The sequence below is a fragment of the Rhinoraja longicauda genome, chromosome 15, assembly GCF_053455715.1.
Source record: "Rhinoraja longicauda isolate Sanriku21f chromosome 15, sRhiLon1.1, whole genome shotgun sequence".
In the NCBI taxonomy this organism is placed as follows: Eukaryota; Metazoa; Chordata; class Chondrichthyes; order Rajiformes; family Arhynchobatidae; genus Rhinoraja; species Rhinoraja longicauda.
In genome coordinates, this window is record NC_135967.1 from 25,598,667 (window position 1) to 25,617,470 (window position 18,804).

Sequence of the window (18,804 nt, forward strand, 5' to 3'; positions counted from 1 at the left end):
CTTTAATTCGTGTGGGTTAAATATATTAAGCACGGATTACCAACATTTTCCATTAAGGTCAGTGGACTGGATGGTTAGCATTGGCTGAGCATTGATAACATTTGAAAGGCCAGACCTTTGGACAGCTACCTTCAGAAAGTTTAAAAAATGCAGAAAGCGTAATAATGCATCATAATTTCTTGTTCATTTTTTATGGTTATCTAAATAGAGACCAATTGGTACCTTCGGGTTAATTGAAGTAAATAAACTAATAACTTGGGAGAGATCAGATTCATATCGGTTAGACAAGCATTTCAGGCCATCATATCTGGACATCCTCTCTGAGGGAAATTGCTAAAGAACTCCCCACTCTGTTGCTATTTCCCCAAAGCAATATATTTTTGACCCTCTTTTTCAAGTCATGGTCCAATTCCCTTTTAAAAGAACTGAATCTGTATCTACCACTGAAACTATATCCACCATGCTTTCTCATCATTTACTTCATTCACAATTTCAATGGATTTTCCAATTAAATCATGTTAAGTTGGTCTGACTTACTATTCAGCTAAATATGAATATTCGGCTATTTGCCAGCATTCCAAATGCTGATTAGTTGAACAACTCCTTCTCCTTTGTTAATGGAAAATGGTGGTTGATTTTTGCTCAATGGTAGATTGTGGAAACTAATCAGCTACATATAATTATTAGGTTTTGTTTGGGATGGTCATGAGTCACTTGGTTTTCTGGCTCCATTTGTGCACCAGGTGCCTGGAAATTTCAGAATGAGTTGCCTTTGCTGGATTTGGTCCCAGATGTCGTTGTTCATTGTTGAAGCCAACTGTCCAATTAGGCGTTAGCTCCATGTGAACAGAATTGTGCAATGGTTTAATTTGTTTTTGTTAGAAAGATTCAAGCTCATCATGAAAGGCAGCGGTATTAATAACTTCCTATAGAATTTTAGAACAGGGGCAGTTCTGCATTCTGCACTGCGAGAGTCGTACTGGTGGCTGGCAATTTCAAAGCTCCCCAATTCATGGCTTGAGAATACAGGGTAAATGTGAAGACAGATGTGACAAAAGGGTCATTGATCATTTGAAGAAGTAACCCAAAAGGTTGATGAGGGCAAAACCATAGGCTTGGTCTCCATGGACTTTAGCAAGGTATTTGATAAGATTATGCATGGTAAAACTGCTCTGGAATGTTAGATCGAATGGGATCCAGAGCGAGCTAGACAATTGAATAGAGAATTGACTTTAAGGGTGATGATGGAAGGTTGTTTTTCAGATTGGAGGCCTATTTGGTTTGCCATAGGGATTGACGCTGGGCCCATTGCTGATTGTGGTTTTCTATCAATGATTTGGATTAAATGTAGAAGGCAAAATTAGTAAGTTTGCAGATGACACGAAAGTGGGTGGCATTGTAGATAGCCAAGATGGTTATCAAAAGTTACAGCAGGTCCTTGATCAATTGGGCAAGTGGGCTGAGGAAAAGTCAGTTGAGTTTAATGCATTTTGGGAAGCCACACAAGGGCAGGACCTTCACAGTGAATGGCAAGGACCCGGGGATTGTTGTAGAGCAGAGGCATCTAGGGGTCCAGGTTCATAGTTCCCTGAAAGTGTTGTCCCAAGTAGACAGGTGGTCAAGAAGGCTTTTGGTACACTGGTCTTCATCAGTCAAGGTATTGAGTATAGAAATTATTAAGTAATGTTACACTTATACAATATGTTGGTGAGCTGGATTTCGAGTATTGTATTCAGTTTTGGTCACGCTCCTATAGGAAGGATGTTGTTAAGTTGGAAATCCTCCCCAATCTTTGCACATCCCTAATCCTTTCACCCGTCACTTTACTTTCATGTTTCATGCATTTTGTGTTTTTATGACAGTTGGCTGATCAATTTCTTGCCTGGGATAAATAAAGTTCTATTGTATCGTATCGTAGAAGATTTATGAGGATGTTGCAAGGACTTGAGGGCCTGAGCAATGGGGAGAGGCTGGGTAGGCTAGGACTTTATTCCTGGGAGTGCATGAGGCTGAAGGGTGATCTTATAGGGGCGCATATGATTATGAGGGGAATAGATTGGGTAAATGCACAGCCTTTTACTCAGAGTAGGGGGAATCAAGAACCAGGGGCATAGGTTTAAGCTGTGAAGGGAAAGGTTTAATAGGAAACTGAGGGCAACCTTTTCACACAGAGGTTGGTGGGTATATGGAATGAGCTGCCAGAGAAGGTAATTAAGGTGGAAATTGTAACAACATTGAAAATACACAAGCACAAGTACATGGATAGGAAAGGTTTAGAGGGTTATGGACCAAATACAGGCAGGTAGGACCAGTATAGTTGGGACTTCTTGGTCGGCATGAACAAGTCAGGCTGAGGGGAATGTTTCCATGATGCATGACTCTATGACATCACATATGTGCCAACTGCTGTGATGCAGTCAGCTGTAAATGTCCTTATATTTATTGGTATCTTAAAATAATTTTTTCTTTAAATCTGAATAGATTTATCAAAAGGTTTATTAGAAGAAGGCAAATATAGTATTAGAGATTAATTGTTAGAAATACGAGGATTTTTTTTCAAACACCTCTGGACCGAGGGGAATGCTGTACAGTGATAGATAGAAAGAAAGTGTTTGGAGACACGATTTCAAGAAGGACTCTCGCACATGCGCACGCGCATGCGTGGACTTCATTAAGACGTTCCCAACATTAGCATACATTACATTAGCATATATCACATCCCCCTTTATTGAAAAAAGAAAAACTGTCAGATTAACAGCAACTGTTGTAAAAAAAAAATCCCATTACTATAACAATTATGAACTTCTAAATTAAGAACTTTTACAAAATATGCACTATCAAACATGATAACTGTTACTGACAAATCAACATGCAACAAAGTCTCTGAGATGCTTTGGCATCCTTACAGTTCGCCCTGAGCGGGTTGTCACTGGTTTGTCCGAGTCACTTGTCACTTGTCCATCATCTATCATCTATAGGGCGGCACGGTGGCGCAGCGGTAGAGTTGCTGCCTTACAGCGAATGCAGCGCCGGAGACTCAGGTTCGATCCTGACTACGGGCGCCGTCTGTACGGAGTTTGTACGTTCTCCCCGTGACCTGCGTGGGTTTTCTCCAAGATCTTCGGTTTCCTCCCACACTCCAAAGACGTACAGGTATGTAGGTTAATTGACTGGGTAAATGTAAAAATTGCCCCTAGTGTGTGTAGGATAGTGTTAATGTGTGGGGATCACTGGGTGGCGCAGATTCGGTGGGCCGAAGGACCTGTTTCCGCGCTGTATCTCTAAATCTATTAAAAATCTATATCCTTATTTTCTGCTTGCCCTGTTGATGTTTTTTCTTCTGTAGGTGCTTTTCTTTCAGTAGTCGCTGGCTGTTGATCCAACGCCTGCATCGCGCTAGTTGTGGTAGTAGACGCGCTCCGATCATTGACGTTACTGCCTTGCTTCGCGTGTTGACTTGCGATTAGCTCGTCTGGCGGGTTCTCACTGGTCTTGCGGAGATGTACCCAATTGCATCGGTAGATGCCAGACGGGGTTTGAACCTCATATGATCGCTCGTCAAGCTGGCGAGTAACAACGACTTTCTCTCAACCCTTCTTTCCTTGCACGAGGGATTGCATTCGCACCGTATCCCCTTTGTGAAGCGGGAGAAGGTCTTTTGCTGACCTGTTGTAATTGCCAGCCTATTGCTGCACGCGCTGCTTCATGCGTTCATGTTCCTTCACTATTCTTGGTTCGAGTAGGCTTGCAGTAGTGGGCAGAAGTGTTCGCATGCAGCGATTCATCAGGCATTGAGCGGGTCTTGTGCTCAGCCCTTGCGAAGGCGTATTGCGATGATCCAACATCGCTAGGTATGTGTCTGATCGCGATTCCTTACTCTTTGTCATGATCCGCTTCGCTGTCTTGACAGCTGACTCTGCCTTCCCATTCGCTTTGGTATTGCCTGGACTGCTGCACAGGTGCTCAAAATCCCATTCTCTCGCGAACTGGCGGAATGCGATCGATGTGAATTGCGGTCCACTGTCGCTCACAACTTGCATCGGGCCGCCGTACCTCATGAAGTGAGCTTTCAGTTTGCGGATTATGGTAGGACTGCCTGTGTCTTTCAGCCGGTCCATCTCGAGGAAGTTGCGAACACCATTGCGAGCACGGCTTGTCCTGGGGTTGAGCAGCTTAACCCGCCAAATTCCTTCCGCGTCCATCTACGTCTTATTCCACATCATGAGCTTCTTATGACATGGGGTCAGTATGCGGTCTATGCCATGGAAATATCTGTGGCAAAATGTTCACGCTCACTCCGCTTTCCACTTGGAAGTCGACCTGCTTCCCATTGACGGGTATCGTTGCGTAGACATCATCTCTAGGCTGCAACGTGTTGTCTGTGGTCCACATCTGCCGCTATGTTTTCCAACCCTCAATAACTCCGCGATTGACGGTGGCCGTCTACCGCTCACGGGAGGCGGACCGGCAGCGTGCAGTGGGCCTTGACCAGTTGCTAGCTGCACCTGCTGTTGGCCGCTCATCCCCTCTCCACTTGCACGCATCACACCGTGCTGCTGCATGGCTGACTGCCCCTCCCCCAGCGTGGTCATTTCTCTCCGCGGCTGGAATTGGTTTTACTCGCCTCTAATTCTTTTCCAGACCTGTCCCTTGGCGCTTGACACCTTCGCTAATCGTTAGGTCACTATTCCTAGAAAAAACGATCATTCACCGCTGCCGCCATGTTTGGAGACACGATTTCAGGAAGAAGGACTCCCATGCATGCGCACGCGCATGCGTGGACTTTATTAAGACGTTCCCAACATTAGCATACATTACATTACCATATATCAAAACAGAAAGTATGTGTTCACAGAGCTGGTCTGGTACTATGCCATGCCTATGAAACACCCAGCAAAGTCTTTTAAATTGTTAATCAACCCTTAAACTTTTTTTCTCATTCTGTGTAGTGCTGCTTACAGACAATCAAGTGTTTCCACTATCTCTATAAAATTAATTTTCCTTTTATGAACTCGAAGAGGACAGAAGATGAAAAGTCATTGCAACTGTCCACTCTTCCTTCAACTTTCAATTTTGTGCTGTGAAGCCTAAAGCAGCTCCTTCAACAGGGATCTGGATCAAAGCCACTCGAATCCCATTTTGTGAGGTTCAGCTATTTCCTGACTGTCAGACTTTCTCCTCAGAACAAAAATGTGAATTATATTCATTAAATATTACATTTAATTTAATATTTTAATATAATCTTCGATATGCTGTGGTTTATTAATGAAAATAAATGATTGAAGCGATGTTCTAAAATCAGTAATGGATATTTCACATCAATGCAATTGTCTTTATACTATTTTTAGGTCTTGTTACTGCAAATCATTGAGAGGATCGGCTTGTTTTAGAAAATAAAACTGTCATCTTTTTAGAGAGCTAGACAAAGTAAATAAATGTGATGCAAGAATTTGGAAACGGCATAATTCTGAAAGCATTTTATATTGCAGTATGATGCCCATACATTTGAAACAGAAAATAATCGGTTTACTTTGATTGAAGTACATCAGTTTTTTTATGAGCATATGAGCATAAAACAAAGGTTTAGTCGGCAGCTTGGTAATATTAAAACATGGAATTTATTTTTTTATAAGAAAAAGGTGTACAATGTGAGCTCAGACTAGCCACAGGGTTGTCATTAATCTTTGTAATAAAACTGTTCCAAATAACAGGAACTGTTGAACATTAGTTCTGGTTAAAATGAGCATTTTTCATTTGGTCCGGTCGGATATTACCACGTTGGTACATTAGAGCTAGCTTTTAGAGTTAAAAGTTGCAGTAAATGGCTGTCGGATGTGATTGGTTGGTATTCACAGCAAATTTCATTACTTCCATACGATGAAAGCAAATAATCAAAAAAGATGGAACACCGAAAGGCTTAACTGACATACATGAAACATAAACATGACTAAAAATGTAACCTTATTTTAATCTGAGAAAGTAAACTGATTTCATAACTGATCTTTTTGTCAGAAAGATGCTGGGATTAGAGGAATCCTTTCCTGTATGCTTTCTTCCTTTGCTCTGAAATAAAGGTTAAATTGTCACAGATCTGTAACTAAGAGATTTGTTTGTATCGCACCTTTAATGCAGAAGACTAGATTCCACAATAAATCATCATTTATGTTTAGACAGCTTTATCGATCATGAGAAAAGCTTTTCTCTGGAGAGATCTGAAAAAATTGATCAGAATTATTTTGCTGACTGAATATCAACTTCTCCCACCTGCCGCCTGTGACCCCAAAATAGTAGTCAACATCAATTGCCCTCATATCATCTTTAAGTCTTAATTGCCTTCCTCTTTCCAATGGAGTAAAAAAGATTTGCCTTGTGACATAGCCCAAATGCTCCCATGTACAGGAGCCAATATAAAGTCAACACCACTGGAGAAAGGTGGCTACTATTCATACCTGCACCAGTTAGGGTTACTTTTATTCTCACAAGCAGCCTCATGTAATATAATTAGAGTGCATTTGCACCGTCATCTCCTCATAGATTTTAACAACTTTTAAGCACAAAAATACAACTTTGGCATAATTTGAGTTATACTGCTCTTAATTACCCACTGCACACACGCACACACACACAAAGCATTTCATTGTCAGCACCATTTTTCCTGATTTAGATCAACTTGTACTCCACTTGCTATCAATGACAATAATTATTAATATTACAGCAGTATTAATGTCAAAGACACTCAAAATGTTTCAATTTGTGATCAGAGCTTAGCACAGCTATGGCCAAGCCCACTCACGGGACCTTCAGAGATGCTGCAGCGATATACATCATGCATTTACCTTTCATCTGGGTTCCATGGTGAGCATTTAATCCAAAGGAACAAGTATCAAGGACACTTGGGGACAGTGAACTGTCACTGATCCCTCCTCTTGATGTCAGTTTGATCATCAATAAGTGCACATTTACTGGCTCTCTTGCAGCAAGAGTAGACATAAAAGAGGCATTGGCTGGAATGTGCCACCAGAGAATAATACTTCATAGGAATTATGCACAATTCACCACAAATTGCTCTTGAAGTATTGGCACATTCCATCCACTTTTTCCTAATCTAACAAATTCAACCAAAAATCATTTTAAAATGACATACTTCATGGAATTTTAGTACAGTTCCCTCGATAATTGTTGCCAGATGAAATGTTTAATTATCCTCATGAAGTGGTCCATTGCATGTAATTTTAATGCCTAGAACCATGCGGTTTTGAGTTGTGTACTAAGTGCAAATACTTTATAAATTTCAAACCCAATCCCAGAATAACTTAATGCTCTCATCCAATTAAAATTGAAGTGAGGTAGGACAGGGCAGGGATGATTAATCTGTTGTCCAGGAATAGGTCGATAGGTCCATTCCTCTGATTCTACTTTTAACTCTTGGGAAACGGTATATAAAAGGAAGCAAGAAGGACTGTTCTTGCATAATTACTTATGGGCTAGCAGGCACAGTTGTAGAACCTCTAGGCTCAATTAGGCACCTAGTAATGCCATACATCACAAAAATGCTGCACATAGTCCCTGCAACCACCTGTGACCACACTGCACCTTTCTGCTTTGCACTTTGCTACCTGTTGGACTTTAAGCAGGCCAACTGATCATTCAAAGGAATTAAAACATATTGCAATTTTCATGGAATAGTTTCCCACCCAGTCTGAACAACCAGTTTAGTAAATTTTGGGAACATTGGGAACATTTTGATTCAGTTGCAACAATCCAGCTTTGATCAGCTGCAAAAGTCAAGATGGAACACAGAAATGTAAGACATCCTGACTGTCAAGGACCTGTATTATGACAAAAAAAAATTCAAAGCTTGGCATTTATTTGATATTTCTTTCCAGTTCTGTCTGCAGGTGCTTTCTAAAACAATTCATGCTCTTAAGTCCAAAGAATGTATTAAATATTGTTGCAGAAAATATCTAATAACCGGATCCAAATTACTTCTGATATGCTTGTGTGCAACTTAAAAGGAAAACGTGTTGATCAATTCCATATGTTATGTGCACTTTTCACACAGTGGCTGTTAATCAGTGCAGTATTTCCTTACAATGCTAGGGGCCTCTATTCCTTTTTGCATCTGTGACAAGGTCACATCCTCTCGTTGCTTCAAGTACATTTTTTATCTTTAATTTTTTTTAAGCTGGTAAAATGTTTAGAAAAACTCAGGAAATGCCCCACATTGAACAAACCCACAGCACTTGTTTCACTGTCAGTAGCCATATCAAGTGTTTTGCACCTGTTTTTTTCTCTCCAAAGACCTAATTCTACCTGACAATGATGGATTGGAAGTTTGCTACAGGGAAACCTTTAGATGCAACATTAAGTGAAAGCACATACAACTGGACTTTGAGAACAAGCTTCAACATTGGCATCAAGCATTGTCACTATGAATCAATATTTCTGAATGAATGTGAAAATATTTTGAGGTTTTCACAAAATATTTCTTCCACATCAAGTGCTTAATCGTCCCTCCAATTTTCTTTCACTGTGTCACTCACAATCTTTCAGCAAGGAAGAGCTCTTCTCATTTCCCTTACTGACAATGGAGACACAAGAAACTGCAGATGCTGGAATCTTGAGCAAAAAACTAATGCTCTGGAACCTAACAGATCAGGCAGCTTCAGTGGAGGAAATGGACAGATGATATCTGAAGAAAGGTCCCAACATGAAATGTCATCTGTCGATTCCCTCCACAGATGCTGCCTGACCCATTTGGGTTCTTCTATCACATTGTTTTTTGCTCATGCAACCTTTCTGTCCTTGGCCTCCAGAATTGCTAGAGTGAGGTCACATGCAAACAGGAAGAACAACACCTCATATGCTGCTTGGGTCTATTACAGCCCAACAGCATGAACATGGAATTCTCCAATTACAAATAATACCCCTCTCTTTCCCCCATTCTCCAACACATATTCCTCCCACCATCTCTCACTCGTCTATTTATCCTGCTCCTTTCCCCTCCTCTGTATGCTCATCTCCCATCCCTAAGCCCTTTATTGTCCATTTATCACCTCTCTTGCCCCTCTTCCCATTCCTTTACACCCATATCCCTCCCACCAGTTTTGCATTTCACTCATCTTCTTTCCTTATCTGACATACTTTTGTCTCTATTTCACCTCTGCCCTTTGTCATTTACTCCACCCTTCTGCCAATCCCCCCACCCTGGTCACCATCTTTATCAACCTTCTACTTGCTAGGCTTTGCCTAACCCCCATTTTGTTCCAGTTTTTTCTCTTCTACTGCATCAGTCTGAAGAATGGTCCTGACCCGAAACGATGTCTATCCATTACCACTATTTTAAATGTTACTCAAGTTCTTGAATTGTGCTAAAAGATACCTGACCATTAAGAGCATGCCTTATTATGATCCACTCTGTGGAGGTGACTGGTTTATGTGCTGTACATGTCTCCATGACTACGAGCTCCTCTGGAGGGCCGAAAAGGCCTGTTTCCGGCTGTATATATATGATATGATGATATGATATGATAAATGGATCGATTGTAATCATGTACAGTCTTTCCGCTGACTGGTAAACATGCAACAAAAGCCTTTCACTGTACCTCAGTACACGTGACAATAAACTAAACTGACTTACCTCACTACATCAATATGCCTCACCATTGTTCATTTTGCTCAGAGCTAAAACCTAATCAAAGTTGTGGAACATTTTCTTTCTTCATCGTATTCCCATGTTTAATATTTCCTGAATGTATCCAATGATATGAAAAGCTGATGAAGGATTTGTGGTCGAATCCCACAGTATTGGAAGAACCTCTACTTAACCTTCACTGTAACCATCTGTTTCAGTTTCAGGTTTCCTCTCAATAACCATAAAGGAAGTTATTTGCTTTGGCTAGATTTGGATTTGTCTCAATTGCTAATTGTGGATTATATTCTACCAAAACTAAATTTCCTCCACAAAGATATTTTACATTTTATATTTCAGTTAATCTATGTCACAAATGAGTGGTTAAATTCTGTCTTCAGTGAGAGTGCTCCACCTTTATCTGAAGTTTGCCACAGCAGAAACAAATCTATGGCCAGAAATTGTATGCAATGATTTTGTTTGCTACGTGATACAACTTTATGAATTAATTTGCAGAGCACAGCATGAGGACTACAATTTTCCTTCCAGGTCCTTCATGTAACTAATGTGTCATACCTAGAGGTATTTGATCAACATACAACATACAATAAAAATCTGGACAGCATTTCTGTGATTTTCATTTGCACATGCTGGTGATTTTCATTTGCTCACTAATGGTGGGGGCCAATAGACAAGGCGCAGGCCTTCACTGCACGAGTTAGGCCTACCTTGTTTTTATTGAAAGCGAGCTGATTTGGACTTTATCTCTAACTTTAGAGATATAGCGTAGAAACAGGTCCTTCTGCCCACCGAGTCCGCGCCGACCAGCGATCAACGCCGTACACTAACACTATCCTACACACTAGGGACAATTTACAAATTTACCCAAGCCAATTAACCTTCAAACCTTTGGAGTGTGGGAGCAAACAGGAGTAATCGGAGAAAACCCATGCAGTCACAGAGAGAACGTCTAAACTCCATACAGACAGCCCCTGTAGTCAGGATCGAACCCAGGTCTCTGGTGCTGTAAGGCACCAAATCTTTTGCTGCACCACTGTGCTGCCCAAATGTGACGTGGAGGCCAGCATCAGAAACCTGCCTCCGGTAGATCGTCCAAGACATGGCTGATAAGTTTAAGGACTAACCAGAAGTTCAAGTGTCACCACCCAATTGATCTAATCCTCACCACCAATGTCCAGACTTGACCCTAACGCTCCCTTACTAATACGTTGCACACCATCTCCTTCATGCGAAGCCAAGACCTCCAGTGTTCAAAATGAGCAAGGCCCGATATGAAACACATAGTGCCTTGGGCCTTATGTGCTGTGGAATATTGCAGCAGCAGGCCCATGAATAAAACATGAATTAGTCCACTGTCCACTGCCTATTTAACACATCTCTTCTGGTGTCGATCAATTTCCAGGCCGTTAATTGCACTACACAGGGCTTTGTATATTAAACTCATTGAATAAGAATAGCTTATTGTTTCATACAAAACTTTGGATCAATGTTAATAATAGCAATGCGAATTCCTGATGAGATCAATGCCTAATAAAAGCGAAATCTTTATTGGAAATTTCTATTGGTGATTAAATGGAAGGAAATGACTGCAGCTGGAAATGTTATGCAACAATATATCAATCCTAATGTATAAAATATGTGCTTCTTTATTTGGACGTAGTCACATGGTAACACTGACTCAACCTTTAGCAACCATTGCATGATGATGTGTAACATGTTGTACGTTTTGTTTAAGAGCTCTCAGACCTCCAACCGAAATAGAATTTGCAAATGTCCTAGTTAACATTTTTACAAAGTCTATGAAACTGTATATTATTATTAAATTCCTGCTATTTTCAGGTCAGTCATTTATACATTTGTTCGCACAACTTTAAAACATTTCTATAAATCAATCTAAAACGTAAGTCATGGTAAAAATAGGTATTGTTAAGATGAGGAAACGAGAATGGGTAAATGGAGGGTAGAGAAATAATAAATGTTTCTAGTATGATATTGCAAAGTGACAACGACTTTATTGACTCGTGAATATAATTTTTCTGGCATATGTTTATGCAGGAAATAATGGGAAATAAAGTATGTTTTATAGGCTTTAAGAGTACAGTTATGCAGATATTTATTTTCTCTTTCCTTTAAATTACTTGATAAGCTGTCCTACCTTTTTCCTTTTGGCTTCTCTTTATATTAGGACCATTATCGTGATCAGCAATCTCTCCTTCTCTCGGCTGACCAGCTGTTGGCAAAGAATCATAATATTCTACAGTTTATCCACCTGAACCAGTACCAGAATTTTAGTTTAGCCATTCACATTTTTCCTTATTCTCCCAAATACTAGACATTAAACACTGTAGTAACCTGAAGTCTGGAGGCTAATTTCTTAAGGGGATAAAATGTATTTACATTAAAACAAACTGGATAATCTTTTTCTCCTCAAAGATAATAGTTGAACACAAATTCTACTAATTCACTAAAAATTTAGATGGCAATGCAATGCCATGTTCTTGGATGAGATATTGTTCTCTCCTGCTGATTAAGGTTTTTGTACTTACGTACAAAAATTAGTTGAAAATCATGGAAAACTCATCATTAGAATAATTATGCAATTTCCAGAGAAAATTGCCATGTTTTAAAATAATTAAATAAAGATGTTTGTATTAACATTTTAGTGCAACATCACAGACGTAGTTGCAAAATGTTCTTGATAGAGAATTAACATTCTGTCATTTATTTTGAAATTATTTATGATTATTTTTTGCGGAGCCTCTAAATGAACTATATTTAAAGGCGTAAAATCTGTGAATAATTTTGGTTTATTTAACATGATATACAGTAATATTGGAAATAATTCTCACAGACCATTACATTTATTGTTTTTCTTTCCACTAAAATGAATGGGAATTGAAATGCAAATGCAGCAAGGTTTATGAACGGTTGTTCTGCCTCAACCTGCTCAGTTACTGACCATGCAATGAGGTGCCAAATGCCCTCAAATTTGTGTGTACATGTGACGATTTTTCCGGCAAAATTAGCAAGACATTTTTGCTTGTCACACTCAAGATGTGAATTGGATCATTGTAAATGCAGTTTTTGTTTTCCAGTGATTGGTTCAAATCTTGTGTGAACAAAGGAGCAAAAAGAAGATCACAATAAACTAGAGAAATAATCCATTAATTAAGGAAGAATACTGTCAGACAGATGCTCAGTAAGCAACTAAAATAGATGTGTAATTAAATTAAGTGTTTATGAGTAATAGAGTCATAGAGTGATACAGTGTGGAAACAGGCCCTTCGGCCCAACTTGCCCACACCGGCCAACATGTCCCAGCTACAATTGTAGCTGCAATCTGCAAAATCTTAGATTATCAAATACAAAGCTTGTAAAAAATATATTAAAACACCTTTAAGAAAGTTGTGAAGTGTTTTTTTATGCTATATTATTTGCTGTATTTTGAAATGACATTGTGATAGCTTTGTGATCTTCTGAGAGGTTTAAGCTCTCCGATTGGCCTAATTCCCTGTCCAAACAGGCTGGAGCATCCAGGCCCATACCCTCCAAAACTGTTTAAATAATAAACCAGGTCTTTCTCTTGATAAGTCAATCCCTCCTGTACTCTGTTGTTGCAACTGGAAACTAGTAGTGGAAAAAAACAGAAGGAAATTCTATTTATGACATTTCATACACATCAACAAAGTTGGAGTAGAGATATGAACTTGTGTGAAGAATTAGATGCATTATCACGTGACAGTCTATTGGTTGTCTAGATTGTAGTGCAATGTTGGTCTATGTTCTTCAGTTTCCAATATACAGTTTAAAACTACAACATCTAGTTCGGAAGTAACTGAGTCAATGGTTACAAAATATCTTGTGTGGGATTATTCAACGGGTGATTCTTTTATCTTCCCCATCACCTGATGACTATCCTTGTCCATCTCCTACCTTTTTATTCCCATTGCTATTGTTATTTCTACCCATATAAATTATATGTTCAAACCCTTGAAATTTCTCAGATAATCTAACCCACTTTCCTCTGTTCTTTTTTTTAAAATTTCTCCTGCTCACAGTTGGTAATGAAGAAGCATAAGGCTCCATGTCCTTAAAGTTATTTTCCTCTTATTTTCCTCCAGCTTCTATCAGAGATCATTTTGGTTTAATTTTGAACTTACATTAAATTAAGAAAGACATTTTTTCTCTCTATCTTTCTGACAGACCAGCTATCTATTGCACTCACTCTTAACCTGGTTTGCTCAGTTTTCTTTCTGTATTTCTTACATTGACAGTGCCTCAGCTTAGCATAAGCTTTAAAATTCATAAAAATATAACAAACTAAATTTAACAAAGCATGTGCAGTCATCTTCTGGTGATTCATTTCCCCACTGTGTCCTCCCATTCCAATATCATACAATTCGTATAAAATAACTTAACGTAACCTTCAAACCTTTTGTAATCTGCACCTATATTTCAAAATTTCACAAGTAAAAGCTGCACAACAGGAAGCCAAGGAAGTGAGCTATCATGTTAGTTGACCAAGAAATAGCAACGTCCTGGAGCATTCAGTTAAATAGACAGGCTGCGACTGTACAATCAAAATTCAGCTCATTCACAGCTCTCACCAAAATATTGTCCAAAGCCAGCATTTTGGAGAGGCTGAAGCCTTTAATATTAAGCTAAATTATAACATTAAAATGCATTATGTCACACATTGATAATTTTAATCATGACCGTGAATTAGCTTTAATAAATTAAAATTTGTATAAATTCTTTATGTTGATCAACATAAACGATATTTGCTGAGAGAAAGAGAAAAAATAGTAAATGAGGAAATTCGTTTTTAAGTGCCTCAGGCTCCAGGTTGATCTCAGAGTGACAAGATTACATAACCAAACCATATTAGAACAATGGGCAAAGGAATTTAGACAGGGACAATGTTAGAACAAAGAAAATGCAGATAATGACTGTACACATATCCAAAATTTATATAGATTTTCAATATTATGTGATTGTTACAATTGGTGCTTACTCTGCAGTTTCTGTAGAAATCTTTACATAAATGTCTCTCCAAATGCAAGTGTGGAGGAGTGCAGCCCCAATTACAACTGTTTGACTTACGGTCTCAATGATATGGGAAATCTTTGAAAAGGTGTATAATTTTTTTGATTGATTTGTGATGCCTAGAAAACATTTAACTTTTTAAGTTTTGTAAAGGCAAAGCTGGAGTAACTCAACGGGTCAGACAGCATCTCTGGAGAAAAGGAATAGGTGCCGTTTTGGGTTGAGATCCTTCTTCAGACTGAGAGTCCTTTCCCCTGAGTCTGAAGAAGGGTCTCGACCCAAAACGTCATCTATTCCATTTCCCCAGAGATGCTGTATGACCCGCTGGGTTACTCCAGCTTTTTGTGTCTATCTTCAGTTTTTAACCAGCATCTGTAATTCCTTCCTACAGACTAAAGTATAGATCATGTGCAACTCTACAATAATTTATGACAGGTTGTACAACCTGTATTTGAAACCAAGAGTAAAATCTCACACAACAAGCAAATCTAACAAACAAGCAAGAGCTGAAATCACTGGACCGTGTATAATGGTTCAGAATGTACAACAAGAGGAACTTGCTTACATATTCTGTCAGAGCCAATATCATGTTGGGATGGTGAACTAGATATACTGCTGCCCTGGTGTGAAGAGGGGTGACTTCCAGGCCGTTGACTATCTTCAAGGGATGGTTCTGGAGATGGGCTATTATGAACCCGCTCCTGGTGGCAGAACAAAAATTCAAGAGGTTGTCCAAGTAGATGAGTGTAACCTTTACTGGCTTGTAGTGGCATTCCCTACATTCCGAAATATAAGGTTAATTTTCATTATTCATTCAGGTTTGTAAACACTTCAGTATATTGTTACCATTTATGATGAAAACACTAAGGTTTTATAATTCTACAAATGTCTATGCCACTATGGGTTATGATCAGTTACAATGAAAAATCACTTTGACAATCATATTTGTTAATATCTTAAAATCAATATATTTTCTGCTTATATTTACATCTTCATTTGTTGTAAACAAAACATAAAGAGAAGGGACGTTTCCACATGAATGCATTATGCAAGGTATACATTGAAAATTAATTTACTCCTCAGAATAAAACTTACTCATAATTATGGTGGTCCTATTCTATAAAATTCACTCTCAGACTGCACTCAGTATTATACAGTAAATCATCCCCACCTCCATTACTTTTTAATCTGTGCAGGCCATATTCTAACGTAATTAAATTTAAACTGGTATAGCCCATGTTGAACTCCATATGCCTCAGGTCTGATGGAATACTTATGTTGGTGAAAATAAATTTGAGCAAGAAAAAAACAAGAATAGTAATTTGGGAGCTCTTGTTGGACCCCCAAGAAGATCAGTGTATGTCTGGCAGGCTCGTGTTTTGTTCCCTTCAAAGGGAAAGATTAGCAGTTTTAATGAGCATGTTTGATGGAGAATATCATAGCACAAGAACATTTCACAAATAAAATTAGGAAATCATTTCACTCCATAGAGTATTATTGGGTAATGGCATCCAATTTTCATCCACTCAAATGACTGAGGAAAAACACAGGAGGAATTATCGGGTAGTTAGGAGTGGGAGTGGTGGGAAATAGGGCTGACACACGTATAGAAATTGATGTATGACAAAGAATTGTTAATGCTGTTAGATTGCCATTTCACTCAGAATAAATCTTTATGTATTTCGTTGAATGAAGCAAATGAACTTTGTTTGATTTGCTTTCAAATGAGATGAGTTAACTGCTCTGTTGTTTGACTAAAATTTAATCAAAGTCGCTTCTGTAAGATAGTTGGACATTCAGTTATCTGTTGGTAGGATAACATCAAATAGGAGTTTGCTTGCCTTTGCCTTTAACATTGACAAAATGGCCAACTGGCATTCTATTCTCTGATTGGGTGAATAAAAAATCTCTGAGCCATTTCCCAACAAATAAAAGGTCAATTATTTTAAGGCATGTTCCATGTCGCAATTGATGAAGCTTACATAAAGGTAATGTTAAACTTTTAAAATAAAAACAGGATAGTTTTTTTAAAATATATATGAAATAGTTACATGAATCTGAGATAAAATGAAATATTGTTTAACCAATCAATTAAAGAGGTAAATGATGACACTGAGGTTCAAAAGTGTGAAAGGGATAAAGCAAGTGGCCCCCAATCTGTGAGCTTAAAGCATTATGATTATAGCAGGAAGGTAAGGAATTCCAACATTTTGAGATTGTGGGACAATATTAGGAGTCTGACGTCATCAGGAGGACAAAATTGTACAATATTGCTGCTGACAAGAAGAAATGGAAGAGGGAAATTTAAGAACAAAAGCTGAAAAGTTTGTACAGAAGGTAAGAAATGGAATGTTCACATTACTAGTGCAATGTCAATTTTTAGGAAGTACAAGAAGCATTCAGGATGGCTTTCCCAGATCCAAGGAAAGCTCCTGGAGGAATAAGAATTAACAATTAAGTGAGGAGGAAAATTGACAGTGCATGAGCAATTGGAACGTATTATTTTCAGTGAAAGGATATTCTGGGTCAATTTTGTTGTGCATTGCCTAAAATGGTAGCAGAATATATCATTTTCATTCCCAGCCTCAGGTTTCTGGAATACCATTTATTCTAAGAGCCAACAAACATTCACATTTGCAAATTCAGTAGAACCAGAAATTAATTTGGGGTTAAATAAAGATGAAAATAAATCCAAATGCTTTATTTTGCAACAACAAAATTTAATCTAGATTCATTGTAATTTTGACTTATTCCATAATGACTGAAGAGGTTCCTGCAGGCAGGCAGTGAATGTTCACCCAAATAAACGTGTGAGATCATGTGTTTCCATGATGGCCCTTTTGACCCTTGCAGGAAATAAGCCTGCATTTATCAGACTTGAACTGACTGGGCATTTGCCAGAAATATCTTGAATGAGCATAACATAAATTGCATTAGTGGGATTATTTTAATCAACTATCTGGATAGTGAGCTGGTGCTTGCTAATTCTGACAGAGTTCCCCCTTACAATAAAATTGCAAACTGCTAGTGCCCATATTCTTAAAGTGGCAGTGCACTATAGAAATGCATATGAGCTCTGATTCAGTGGAGTGTCTTACACTAAGCAAAGAATCCACCTTTTTTTGCCATTTTTAAATCTCTATTCTTGATTTCTCCATAAAATCTATTTACCTTTGGGGACCGAGTGACTGCTCATTATTTTATAGCAGCATTCTAATAATTTATCTGAGGACAACTTCTTTCCATGAGTTGCATGGTGAAGAATTGTGCCTAGAGTGGGTTACAATTGTCTCCTAATCCAAATTTACATCTGCCATGTATTTTGCAGTATCCTATTGTATTCATTCCAATTAACGTATTTTCATTTACAGCAGATTGCTTTCGCATGCAATGGATAATGGAGAGAAACGTGGCAGTGATTTTCTTTACAATATAAACCCGCAAAGAGCAGTTGGATGGATGACCAGTTAATCTGGCGGTGACAATTGAATGCTGTCCAGGCCATTGGGACACCTCCCTGTTTTACTCTCAGCCATGACTGGGAGATCTGAAAGCAACCAGCTGAGCCACAGTCTTTAACAGGATTGTCCCTCATGTGACACTAGAGAGTTGGTCACATTTCTATTCTCGGAATCTGTATTAAAGCTTGAATCCAAATTGTCTTGATGATGAACACCAGTAATTAGGCCAAGCTGATGCAAATCTATGCATGGTATTGCTCCATTGATTCAGCTGGTTTTACCAAAGGGTGATTAAGTCTTAGAATGACAAAGATTGCTTCTGGGCCAGTGCTATGCTCACAGTTGTAGGGCTCTTTACACTAGCCCTAGCAATTATGGATTGGAGGGAAAATACTGCCCATATCACGATCTTGGTATTCAAGTTTGAACGTCAAGATCAGTGCAAATTGAACCTTATAATGAACTGTCCACTGTAGCATTTCCTCAATTTGACCATTGTAACAGTAGGCGAAAGGTGATCATAATACAAAGTTTCAGTTGCATTCAATTCAGTGAATATTGAAATGGAGGAAATTGGTTGGGAAATAGAAGAAAAAATACTTGTGTGAACTAATTCTCAATATAAATGAAGTAGTATTCTGAATC

At 38.7% G+C, this 18,804-nt stretch overlaps 1 protein-coding gene across 9 annotated transcripts in view; it reads right to left on the bottom strand.

Annotated features, from left to right (window-relative positions):
- Nucleotides 1-18,804, bottom strand: part of dacha (dachshund a) — a 331,988-nt gene that overhangs the window by 78,894 nt on the left and 234,290 nt on the right. For 6 of the 9 annotated variants that reach the window (XM_078412308.1, XM_078412305.1, XM_078412306.1 and 3 more), the window contains 2 exons: nucleotides 15,264-15,474; nucleotides 11,808-11,882 (listed from right to left, as the gene is read on the bottom strand). In XM_078412308.1, coding sequence (XP_078268434.1) covers nucleotides 11,808-11,882; nucleotides 15,264-15,474 — 286 coding nt within the window. The remainder of the gene's footprint in view (nucleotides 1-11,807; nucleotides 11,883-15,263; nucleotides 15,475-18,804) is intronic. The other 3 variants (XM_078412307.1, XM_078412309.1, XM_078412303.1) reach the window with 1 other exon arrangement.